Genomic DNA, 13276 nt, shown 5'->3' with positions numbered 1-13276 from the left:
ATCTATATGGGTAGAGCTGAGAAACACCAAAGGGCAGAAAACATTAGTGGGAGTTGTGTACAGACCACCAAATAGTAGTCGGGAGGTTGGGGATGGCATCAAACAGGAAATTAGGGACACTTGCAATAAGGGTACAGCAGTTATCATGGGTGACTTTAATCTACATATTGATTGAGCTAATCAATACTATGGAGGAGGATTTCCTGGAGTGTATAAGGAATGGTTTTCTAGACCAATAAGTCGAGGAACCAACTAGAGAGCAGGCCATCCTAGACTGGGTTTTGTGTAACGAGAGAGGATTAATTAGCAATCTGGTCGTGCGCGGCCCCTTGGGGAAGAGTGACCATAATATGGTAGAATTCTACATTAACATGGAGAGTGACACAGTTAATTCAGAGACTAGGGTCCTGAACGTAAAGGAAACTTCGACGGTATGAGACGTGAATTGGCTCGGATAGACTGGAGAATGATACTTAGAGTTGACGGTGGATAGGCAATGGCAGACATTTAAATATCAAATGGATGAACGACAATAATTGTACATCCCTGTGCGTAAGAATAAAAAAAGGAAGGTGGATCAACCTTGGTTAACAAGGGAAATTAGGGAAAGTGTTAAATCCAAGGAAGAGGCATATAAATTGGCCAGAAAAAGCAGCAAACCTGAGGACAGAGAAATTTAGAATCCAGCAGAGGAGGACTAAGGGTTTAATTAGGAGGGGGAAAATAGAGTATGAGTGTAAGCTCGCAGGGAACATAAAAACTGACAGCAAAAGCTTCTATAGATATGTGAAGAGAAAAAGATTAGTGAAGACTAATGTAGGTCCCTTGCAGTCAGAATCAGGGGAATTCATAATGCGGAACAAAGAAATGGCAAACCAATTGAACAAATACTTTGGTTCAGTCTTCACTAAGGAAGACACGAATAACCTCCCGAAAATACTAGGGGACCGAGGGTCTAGCGAGAAGGGGGAACTGAGGGAAATCCTTATTAATCAGGAAATAGTGTTAGGGAAATTGAAGGGACTGAAGGCCGATAAATTCCCAGGGGCTGATAGTCTGCATCCCAGAGTACTTAAGGAAGTGGCCCTAGAAATAGTGGATGCATTGGTAGTCATTTTCCAACATTCTATCGACTCTGGTTCAGTTCCTAGGGATTGGAGGGTAGCTAATGTAACCCCACTTTTTAAAAGGAGGAAAGAAAACAGGGAATTATAGACCAGTTAAGCCCGACATCGGTAGTGGGGAAAATGTTGGAATCAATTATTAAAGATGTGATAGCAGCGCATTTGGAAAGCAGTGACAGGATCAGTCCAAGTCAGCATGGATTTATGAAAGGGAAATCATGCTTGACAAATCTTCTAGAATTTTTTGAGGATGTAACTAGTAGAGTGGATAAGGGAGAACCAGTGGATGTGGTGTACTTGGACTTTCAAAAGGCCTTTGCCAAGGTCCCACAAAAGAGATGGTGTGCAAAATTAAGGCACATGGTATTGGGGGTAATGTATTGACATGGATCGAGAACTGGTTGGCAGACAGGAAGCCAAGAGTGGGAATAAACAGGTCCTTTTCAGAATGGCCAGCAGTGACTAGTGGGGTACCGCAGGGTTCAGTGCTGACACCCCAGCTGTTTACAATATACATTAATGATTTAGACAAAGGAATTAAATGTAATATCTCCAAATTTGCAGATGACACTAAACTAGGTGGCAGTGCGAGTTGCGAGGAGGATGCTAGGAGGCTGCAGGGGGACTAGGACAGGTTAGGTGAATGGGCAAACACATGGCAGATGCAGTTATAATGTGGATAAGTGTTAGGTTATCCACTTTGGTTGCAAAAACGAAGGCAGATTATCTGAATGGTGACAGATTAGTAAAAGGGGAGGTGCAACGAGACCTGGGTGTCATGGTACATCAGTCATTGAAGGTAGGCATGCAGATACAGCAGGTAGTAAAGGCGGCAAATGGCATGCAGGCCTTCCTAACAAGGGGATTTGAGTATAGGAGCAGGGAGGTCTTACTGCAGTTGTACAGGGCCTTAGTGAGACCACACCTTGAGTAGTGTGTGCAGTTTTGGTCTCCTAATTTGAGGAAGGACATTCTTGCTATTGAGGGAGTGCAGCGAAGTTTCACCAGACTGATTCCCGGGATGGCAGGACTGACATATGAAGAAAGACTGGATCGACTAGACTGAAATTCACTGGAATTTAGAAGAATGAGAGGGGATTTCATTGAAACATATTAAAATTCTGACAGGATTGGACAGGTTAGATGCAGGAAGAATGTTCCCGATGTTAGGGAAGTCCAGAACCAGGGGTCACAGTCTGAGGATAAAGGTTAAGCCATTTAGGATCGAGATGAGGAGAAACATCTTCACTCAAGAGAATTGTGAACCTGTGGAATTCTCTACCACAGAAAGTTGTTGAGGCCAGTTCGTTAGATATATTCAAAAGGGAGTTAGATGTGGCCCTTATGGCTAAAGGGATCAAGGGGTATGGAGAGAAAGCAGGAATGGGGTACTGAAGTTGCATGATCAGCCATGATCATATTGAATGGTGGTACAGGCTCAAAGGGCCGAATGGCCTACTCCTGCACTTATTTTCTATGTTTCTATGACTATGCTCCCTAGTTTTAGTTTCCAGAGTGAAAATATCCTCTCTGCATCCACCTTGTCGAGCCCCCTCATTATGTTATAAGTTTCAATGAGATCACCTCTCATTCTTCTGAACTCCAATGAGTATAGGCCCAACCTACCCTCATACGTCAACCCCTTCATCTCCGGATTCAACCTAGTGAACCTTCTCTGAACAGCCTCCAATGCAAGTATATCCTTCCTTAAATACGGAGACTAAAACTGTACACAGTACTCCAGGTGTGACCTCACCATTTTCCCACATTATACTCCATCTGCCAAATTTTCACCCACCCACTTAACCTGTCCATATCCCTTTGCAGATTTTTTGTGTCCTCCTCACTATTTGCTTTCTCATCCATCTTTGCATCATCACCAAACTTGGCTACATTACACATGGCCCCTTCATCCAAGTCAATAATATAGACTGTAAATAGTTGAGGACCCAGCACCGATCCCTGCAGCACCTCACTAGTCACTGTTTGTCAACCGGAAAATGACCCATTTATCCCGACTCTCTGTTTTCTGTTTGTTAACCAATCCTCTATCCATGCTAATATATTACCCCTAACTAGGCTTTATAAATAGGGGCATTGAATACAAAAACAAGTAAGTCAAGCTATACCATTACAAATCACTAGTTAGGCCGCAGCTGGAGCATTGCGTACAATTCTGGGCACCACGCTTTAAGGATTTCAAGGACTTGGAGGGGGTAGAGAGGATATTTACCAGGATGATACTTGGGATGAGGGACTTCAGATATGTGGAGAGATTGGAGAAGCATGGATTGTTCTCACTAGAACAGACGATTAAGGGGAGACCTAATAGAGGTATTCAAAATTATGAAAGGTTTTGATAGAGCAAGTAGAGAGAAACTCTTTCCTCTGGCAAGTGGGTCGGTAACCAGAGATCATGGATTTAAAATCATTGGAAGAACTAGAAGGGAAATTAGGAGAAATTATTTCACACAGAGGGTTCTGATGATCTGGAATGTGCTACCTGAAAGGGTGATGGAATCAGATTCCATAGGAACTTCCAAAAAGCACTTGGCCATGTTTTTGAAGAGAACTAGTTTGCAGGATTATGAAGAAAAAGCTGGGGTGTGGGACTAAATTGGACAGCTCTTTCAAAAAGCCGGCGCAGGAACGACAGGCCAAATGCTTTTGTGCCATAAGATTCTACAAATCTATGAATTGAAAAGCAAATTAAATTTTGGGTATAAAACCTCTAGTCCAGATGGATTGCATCCGTGCATATTAAAAGATGCTAGTGAAGAGTTAGCAGAGACACTATTACATATATAAAAATTAATTAGAAAAGGATTAGTGCCAGAAGCTGGCGGATAGCTAATGTGATTCCTATATTCAAAAAAATGAGTCAGAACAAGTTCAGGAAACCATAGACCAGTTAATCGAACATTGCTGGTCGGAAAGATAATGGAATCTTTACTCAAAGTTTGTAATAGAAAAATATCTAGAAACCGAAAAAAAATGAGTAGTCAGCACGGGAAGGTCAAGCTTGACCAACCTTATTGAATTTTTTGAAGTAACAGAAAAAGTAGACAAGGGTAATGCAGTAGATGTAATATATTTGAATTTTCAAGAGGCCTTGATAAGGCAGGCTTTCGATCGTAGTACACTCAATAACTATGGTCAGAACGTGGAGTCAGGGGACAAGTAGCACAGAAAACACAGTCGGAGTTAAGGATAGTTACACAGACTAGCAAAGGTAGGAAGTAGTGTTCTATAAGATTGTTCACCATTTACATAAATGATTTGGACTCGGGAATCCAAAGTACAATTTCAAAACTTGCAGATGATACCAAATTGGGGGTATAGTTAATTCTGAGGAAGACTGACAAAATACAAGATGACATTAATAAACCCTCAGAATGGGCAGGTAATTGGCAAATAAAGTAAGTGTGAAGTGGTGCATTTTGGTAGAAGTATAAGGAAGCCACAAACTCCTTGGAAAATATAAGTCTAAATAGGGTAGAGGAGCAAGGAGATCTAGGAGTGCAGATACATAAATTAATAAAAGTAGCGACAGGCTATTAAGGCCATCAAAAAGAAAAGAAAATAAAGCAGTGTGGTTCATTTCTAGAGGGATAGAATTGAAAAGCAGAGAAGTTATGTTAAACTTGGTATGGAACCTTAGTTAGACTACACTCAGAGTGCTGTGCACATTTCTGGTTTCCATATTATTAAAAGGATAGAGGAGCATTGTAGAAGGTGCAAAAAAGATTTAAAGGATGATACCAGAACTGAGGTTTTACCCATGAGAAAAGACTGAACAGACTGGGGCTCTGGAAAAGTGAAGACTGAGAGGTGACCTGATAGAGGCATTAAGATTATGAAAGGGGTTTGGTAGGCTAGATGGAGAGAAGACATTTCCATTAGTGGGGAGTTCTAAACTAGGAGCCATAATAGAAGATAGTTACTAATAAATGCAGTAAGAAATTCAGGAGAAATCTCTTTACTCACAAAGTCATGAGAATGTGCAACTCATTACACATGCATTGATTGAGGTAAATAGCATTGATGCATTTAATAGCAAGTTAGATATGAGAGGAAAAAAGGAACAGAAGGATATATTGATAAGGTGAAATGAGGCAAGTTGGGAGGAGGCTCACATGGAGCATAAACACGAGCATAGACCAGTTGGGCCGAATGGCCTGTTTCGGTGCTATACAGTTTTATGTAGTTCTATGTGCATTTTAGGTGAGAGATGCAGGAGGGGTTAAATTACTGAGTCGAGTGTCCCTAGAATCATCATCATCATCATAGGCAGTCCCTCGGAATCAAGGAGGACTTGCTTCCACTCTTAAAATGAATCACTGCCAGGACATCTACAGTTTCTAATTTACATTAATAGGATTCAGAAGCTTAATGCAAACTAGTCAAATTCACAGACAATACAAACTAGATGGGGCAACAGAACCTGAAGCAGTACCCCAGGAATGACAAAATAAAATCACACAATGCATGTAAATGTGAAGAACAATGGCAAACAAAATTTAATACAGACAACTGTAAAGTACTGTCCATAGCACAAAAAAAAATGAATATAAGTGCTCTAGCTAAGGGAGAAGCCGAAAGAGATCTCGAGGTGTTGGGATTGAATTTGCTGCAGCAGGGCATCTAACGGCAACCGTCGTTAGGTAAGCTTACTCCTGCATCCCTCCGCTCAAAAACTTTTTTGCCCACAATGTTGCTGAAAGTGTGAGTTGATAACGGCGCAGCGAGGGAAATGGGGCATCTGGGACCTGAGTGAACAGGGCAACCAACAGGATATCTCCTTAATCAATGAGACTTAAGAATTGGTAAATAAACACAGGAAGGACTGAGAAAGAGTGTGATTTGCAGGGGATGAAGTCAATGCCAAATCAGGTACAGAAAGAGAAAGAGAGAAAAGCAAAGAAAGCTTGGATTGAGAGAGAAAAGAGAGACGAAAAGGATAAAACTAAAAAGTTGAAATTTGACATTTTTAAAATCTCCCTGAAAAATTCAAAACCTGAACGAATGAAACGCCACACTTGAAACAATTAATTTTCAGCGTCAGAGGTTGATTGACAGCCATCAACATTTATATTGTTAAAAGGGTACTTACACTTGTAGTGACAAGACTTAACTTTCTGTGGAAAGTTTAATAGCCAATTAATGGGAAAATAACAAGTTCCTAAAGATGCAGGGAGGCCAAGGGTGAGAAGCCCTTTTCATGAAGCTAATGGGTGAGTGACGCAAATTAGACAGTATCTTATGGATATTCACATTTAACCGCGCATCCACTCCTCGTCTGAAGTTGCTGTACCATTTCACCACAAATAACGGTGTGCGCCATTAGCCTTGCTGTTTTTTTGACAGCAAATTCTGACCCATTGGTGCTCTGTTTAATCAAGTTGAAGGAAGTCGTGCATACAAGTGCACAATGGTCTCGTCAGGTCAGGTGTCTAATGACCGACACACAAGGGAGACATTCAATCGCATTCATGTGGTGCAGAGAAGAGCCACGAGACCAATCCCTAGAGTTAAAAAACTGAGTTATGTTGAAAGACTAAGGAAACTGGAGCTTCAGACTTAAATGGTGCAATAGAGAGGTGATCGTATATTAGATAATAAACAGTGTAGGAAACCATTATCCAGAAAAATACTTTAAATTAAATGGCGACAGGACAAGGGAGCACAGGTCCAAACAAGAGAAAAGCAAATTTAGGACTGAACTCAAGCAGTGATAATAAGCCTTCGAATCATTTTTAAGAAGCATTTGATTACAGTGATGGAGGAGGACTGTGCTGTCTTTCTTGCTGGATGAGAAATGATGAGCCAAATGGCTTTCCTCATCCATGTCTACAATAAAACGTCTCTCTTGGCTTTCCTTTCACCTTTAACATCACTGTTATATTTTAGGAATTATTTGCCTAGAAAGGAGAACTTTAATATGCAACTACATGTTAACAATTAGAATCTACACATAGGTTATCAAGACGACAAATATATACTTTGTTTATGTATCCTGTACAGTTGAAAGAGGAAACAACAAAATAATGGCTTCTCACCTTAAAAAAAGATTTGCCAGTGTCTTCTAATTGTAAATCAATATGTTTATCCAATATATACAAATTAGATGCACTGTTGAATATATTTCCTTGTAATGCAGGCTGTTTATTGGAGGCTCCTTCTTCATTTACCAGGTATGGCATCAAGTGTGTAAGAGCTGCAGAGCGCACTCTATTGAACAAATAGATAGAAAGATTAAATAGTTCTTCTGAGATAAAAACAACTAGATTATATGGTCAAAAAAAATTGATCATGGCTAGCTATAAATAGGGTAGCTAATGTTCTTGGTTCATGTTGAACATGTAGAACGCATGTTCAATGCTGCCATTTTGATAATGCTCTGATTAGAACTCTTGAAGGTACAACAGGAAATAAAAAGTGATATTTGTTTAGCTACGTGCTGACCTTTAACAGCTAATATATAACAGCCAAAGCAAGTGCTCTACTCAGAGCTCCTCCATAGCAAATGAGCCAAAGGTGGGCAACGGAAACGTTACAAGGACACCCTCAAAGCCTCCCTGATAAAGTGCAACATCCCCACTGACACCTGGGAGTTCCTGGCCCAAGACTGCCCCAAGTGGAGGAAGTGCATTCGAGAGGGCGCTGAGCACCGAGTCTCAACGCCGAGAGCATGCAGATATCAAGCGCAGACAGCGGAAAGAGCGTGCGGCGAACCAGTCCCACCCACACCCTCCCTCAACGACTATCTGTCCCACCTGTGACAGAGTCTGTGGCTCTCGTATTGGACTGTTCAGCCACCAAAGAACTCACTTCAGGAGTGGAAGCAAATCTTGCTCAATTCCGAGGGACTCCCTATGATGATGAATATATATTTTTTAATGCATTCATGGGATGTTGGAGTCACTGGCATTTATTGCCCATCCCCAATTGCCCTCGAGAAAGTGGTGGTGAACCGCCTTCTTGAACCGCTGCAGTTGGTGTGGTGAAAGGAGGGAGGGAGGCAGTTCCAGGATTTTGACCCAGCGATGATGAAGGAACGGTGATATATTTCCAAGTCAGAATGGTGCGTAACTTGGAGGGGAAAGTGGAGCTGATGGTGCTCCCATGCACCTGCTGCTCTTGTCCTTTGAGGTTGTAGAGGTCGCAGGTTTGGGAGGTGCTGTCAAAGAAACCGTGGCGAGTTTCTGCAGTGCATCTTGCACACAATCCGCCGGTGGTGGACGGAGTGAATGTTTAAGGTGGTGGATAGGGTGCCATTCAAATGGGCTGCTTTGTCCTGGATGGTGTTAAGCTTCATATTTGAACAATTCAACAATTTTAAACAGTGATTCAAAAATGTTCAACTATAAAAACTAGCAAAGAAACTAGCATTAGAGTTAAGAAATTGGAGGGATCAGACAGAGGTCAAATGCAAACAGTCTAAGATGGTTTTGGAGTGCATGTACATAAACGCATAAAGTGTGGTAAATAAGGTTGGTGAGCTGCAGGCACAAAATGTCACATAGGACTATGATAAGTGGCAATAATGGCTCAAACAAGGGGAGTATTGATAACTTACTATTCCTAGCTGCAAGATATTCAGGAAAGATAGGGAAGGAAAATAAAAGAGACGGATGGCAGTATTGATCAAAGAAACTATTCTAGCACTGGAGAGGGATAATATAGTTGAAGGGCCAAAGACAGATTCTGTTTGGTTAGCATTAAGGAACAATAGAGGAGCTATTATGCGACTGAGTGTATACTTTAGGCCACCAAGTAGTGGGAAGGAGTTGCAGGAGCAAATTTGCAGGCAAATTACAGAAAGATGCAAGAACAGAGTAGTGATAATGGGTGAATTCAAATAACTTAATATAGACTGGGATTATAACAGTGTAAATGGCAAAGAGAGGGAGGAATTCCTCAAATGTGTACGAGAGAACTTCTTGATCAGTGTGTTTCCAGCCCAATGAGGAAGGAAGCAATGCTGGATCTAGTTCTGCGGAATGAAATGGGGCAAGTGGAACACGTTTCAGTGGGAGAGCATTTGGAGAACAGTGATCATATCATATCAGGATTAGAATAGTTAAGGAGAAGGACAAGGAACAATCAAGCTTTAAAATACTTAAATGAAGGAGGGCTAACTTCAATGAATTGAAAAGGGATCTGGCCCAGGTGGATTGGAAAAATTGGTAAGCAAAACAGTAACTGAACAATGGGAGGGAGACCATTGTGTACGAGAGAACTTCTTGATCAGTGTGTTTCCAGCCCAATGAGGAAGGAAGCAATGCTGGATCTAGTTCTGCGGAATGAAATGGGGCAAGTGGAGCACGTTTCAGTGGGAGAGCATTTGGAGAACAGTGATCATATCATATCAGGATTAGAATAGTTAAGGAGAAGGACAAGGAACAATCAAGCTTGTTCCTTGATTGTTTTGGAGTGCATGTACAGAGGTTTGGGTACATAGTAGACATATTCCCATGAGGGGTAAAGGAAGGACATCCAAAGCTAGAGCTCCCTGGATGACTCAAGATATAGAAGTTAAAATGAGACAGAAAAAAGTTTATGACAAATGCAAGATTCATAATAGGAGTAAAGAACCAAGCTGAATAAAGAAAGTGTAGTGAAATTTCATACGATAAGTGGAGGCCAGATACTTAATCGGCTCCAACATGCCTGAAGAAAATTAACTCTTAAAAGGACACATTTTTAAAAGACCACATAGCAGATGATAAATCACCATAACAACAAGAAGGAGTCCCGGCTGGCTGGAGGTCACATTGAGCACCTGCAAAGGTTATGGTGTGGACACCAAGAAAACAAGTGTGTCAATCAATCGTGGGGTGTATTTGGCAGAACCTATAGTTGACAAGCCATCACCCCAGGGGTGTGGTTCTACATTATAAAGGATTAAAAAAAAGATAGGCTGTTTTTAGCTCCACCAGTGAGTGCTCCAACCTTGCCTTTCGCTTTCTGGCAGCACCACCTCACCCGCTATCTTCTTGACTACGTACGATCAATCTTCCAGACAAACTTGCACCAAACATGAGTGTATAACTTTTGTAATGGGGTTAGTCTGAGGTCAATATTTGATTTCTAAACAGTTATGCATTTTGGAAATTCAGAAGGTGTTGTACTGTTGAGGCAATTTTATTTTGTACATACACTCAAGGTATTGTTTAGATTCTAAGGTCAATGTTCTAAAGTATTACAGGTATAACGTCTCGAAACCGGAAACCCTGAGACCGAGGCCATTCTGGTTTTTCTAGATTTCAGAGAAGAAATTCGATGCCCTGAATCCGGAAAGCCCGGGCCGAGTTCTGGGTACTTCCAGATTTCGGAGAAGAAATCAGACGTCCCGAATCCAGAAACCCTTGAGCCTACTTTTGCGTATTTCGGAATAGAAATTCCGACGTACCGAATCTGGAAACCTTGGACGATTTTCGGGTGTTTCCGGATTTCGGAGACAATCCGACGTCCCGAATTTGGAAACCTTGGGCCGAGTTTCGGGTATTTCTGAATTTCGGAGCATCCAACGGCCTGAATCCGGCAACCTCACAGCCGGGCGCACTGGTTTGCATATTTTTTTAGATTCATGTTTGGAAAAAGGTATGTACAGCTTAAAAGTCTGGTTTTGGAAATATTTCTGGGTTCCGGACAATGAATCTTGCAATCTACACAATTCCGTTTTTTAGAACTCCGGATTTCAGACGTTCTACCTGTAATAATAAATGGTTGTTTTCTTTATGAAGCCATGGCTTGTGCCTGAAGATTCTTTAGTAAAAAAATAAAATTAAATCATATGGAGATAAAAAAAGGCAATTCCCCAAGTTAAAGTGTAAAATCACTTTTCAACTTTTTAATAGAATCATAGAAACTTACAGCACAGAAGGCCATTCAAGCTGTTGTGCCTGTGCTGGCTCTTTGAAAGAGCAGTCGTGCTTAGTCCCACAACCCCGCATTTTTTTTAAATAATTCTGCAAAGTTTATCATCCTTAAGTACCTGACCAACTGCCTGTTAAAATTATTTATAGAATTAGCTTCCACCACCTTTTCAGGTAGAGTGCTCCAGATCCTGACAACTCTCAGTGAAAACATTTCTCCTCTTCTCCCCTCTAGATCATATGACAATGATTTTAAATCTATGGCAATTGATTATTGACTTACACACCAGAGGGAATAGTTTTTCTCTATCCTATAAACACCTTTCATCATCCTGAAAACCTCCATTAGGTCACATAACCTCTGTTCCAAGCAGAACAGTCGCAACTTTTCCAACCTCCCATAGCTGAAGTCCTTCATCCTTGGTAACATCCTTGGTAACATCCTTGGTAACATCCTCTGTACCCTTTCTAAGACCTTTACATCTTTCCTGGTGTGGTGCCCCGAATTGTTCACAATAACCAGTGATTTATACATTCCTACAAAAATAGAGATCTAAAAAAGGTAATGAGAGGCAAAGAGAACATACGAAAATAGATTAACATCTAACCTAAAAGGGAACCGAAAAGTCTTCTATAATCATATAAATAGTCAAAGGGTAGTCAAAGGGTAGTCAAAGGGTAGTCAAAGGGTAGTCAAAGGGCAGTCAAAGGGCAGTCAAAGGGCAGTCAAAGGGCAGTCAAAGGGCAGTCAAAGGGCAGTCTTGAGATGAGAGGGTCCTATAAGGAGAGTTTGAGTACAATGGGCCTATTTTCTCTGGAGTTTAGATGAGAAGTGATGTCAGTGAAACATATAAAATTCTTAGAGGGCTTAGCAGGGTAGATGCTGAGAGGCTGTTTCCCCTGACTGGAGAGTCTAGAACTAGGGACATAGTCTTAGGATAAGGGGTCAGCCATTTAGGATTGAAATGAGGAGAAATTTCTTCACTCAGAGGGTTGTGAATCTTTGGAATTCTTTGCCCCAAAGGCTGTGGATTCTCAGTCAATGAGTATATCCAAGACAGAGATCGATACATTTTTGGGCATGAAGGGAATCAAGGGATATGGGGATAGGGCTGGAAAGTAGGACTAGTCAGCCCAACATCGGTGGTGAGGAAACTTTTAAAGACAGTAATCCGGGACAAAATTAATTGGCATTTGGAAAAGTATGAACTAATAAATTAAAGCAAGCATGGATTTGTTAGAGGCAAATGTTATTTGACTAACTTGATTGAGTTCTTTTTGATGAGGGTAGTGCAATTGGTGTTGTGTATATGGACTTTCAAAAGGCGTTTGACAAAGTACTACATAAATAGATTTGTAGCAAAATTAAAGCCCATGGGATTAAAGGGATAGTGACAGCACGGATACAAAATTGGCCAAGGAACAGAAGGTAGTGGCGAATGGCTGCTTTGCACACTGGAGCGACACATGGAGTGACAGTGGTGTTCCCCACGAGACTGTTCTTTTTGAAATATACTGATGACCTGGATTTATGTATATGGGACATAATTTCTAAGTTTGCAGACGACAGAAAACTTGGAATTGTAGTAAACATTGAGGAGGGTAGTAACAGACTTCAGGAGGACATAGTCAGACTGGTGAAATGGGCAGGCACATGGCAGATGAAATTTAAAGCAGAAAGTGTGAAGTGATATATTTTGGTGGGAAGAATGAGGAGAGGCAATGTAAAATAAATGATACAATTTTAAAAGGGGTTGCAGGACCAGAGCGACTTGGGGATGCACGTACAAACATTTTTGAAGGTGGCAGGACAAGTTGAGAAGGCTGTTAAAAAAGCTTACGAGATCCTTCACTTTATTAATAGAGGAAAAGCAAGGAAGTTATGCTAAACTTTTATAAAATACTGGTTAGGCCTCAGCTGGAGTATTGTGTTCATTTCTGGGCACCATACTTTAGAAAGGATGTCAAGGCCTTGGAGAGGGTTCAGAAGAGATTTACCAGAACGGTACTAGGGATGAGGGACTTCAGTTACGTGGATAGACTGGAGAAGCTGTGTATTTAGAGCAGAGGTGGTCAAGAGTAGATTTGATAGAGGTGTTCAAAATCATAAACAGTTTTGATAAGAGTAAATAAAGAGAAACTTTCCAGTGGCAGAAGGGCCCGGAACCAGGGAATACAGATTTAAGGTGATTTTTGAAAGAACCAGAGGCGAAGCGAGGAAACATTTTTTGTTGCTGTTGTGATCTGGATTGCACTGACTGTCTGCGGAAG

General features: G+C 41.2%; 1 protein-coding gene across 3 annotated transcripts in view; it reads right to left on the bottom strand.

Moving 5' to 3' along the window:
• The window catches only part of rttn (rotatin), a 422229-nt gene that overhangs the window by 295480 nt on the left and 113473 nt on the right, over window positions 1-13276 (bottom strand). For all 3 annotated transcript variants that reach the window (XM_070888469.1, XM_070888467.1, XM_070888468.1), the window contains exon 18: window positions 7184-7355. In XM_070888469.1, the coding sequence (XP_070744570.1) occupies window positions 7184-7355 (172 nt within the window). The remainder of the gene's footprint in view (window positions 1-7183; window positions 7356-13276) is intronic.

Source organism: Pristiophorus japonicus, chromosome 1, assembly GCF_044704955.1.
Source record: "Pristiophorus japonicus isolate sPriJap1 chromosome 1, sPriJap1.hap1, whole genome shotgun sequence".
Lineage (NCBI taxonomy): Eukaryota > Metazoa > Chordata > Chondrichthyes > Pristiophoridae > Pristiophorus > Pristiophorus japonicus.
This window is presented reverse-complemented; position numbering and strand designations above follow the sequence as displayed.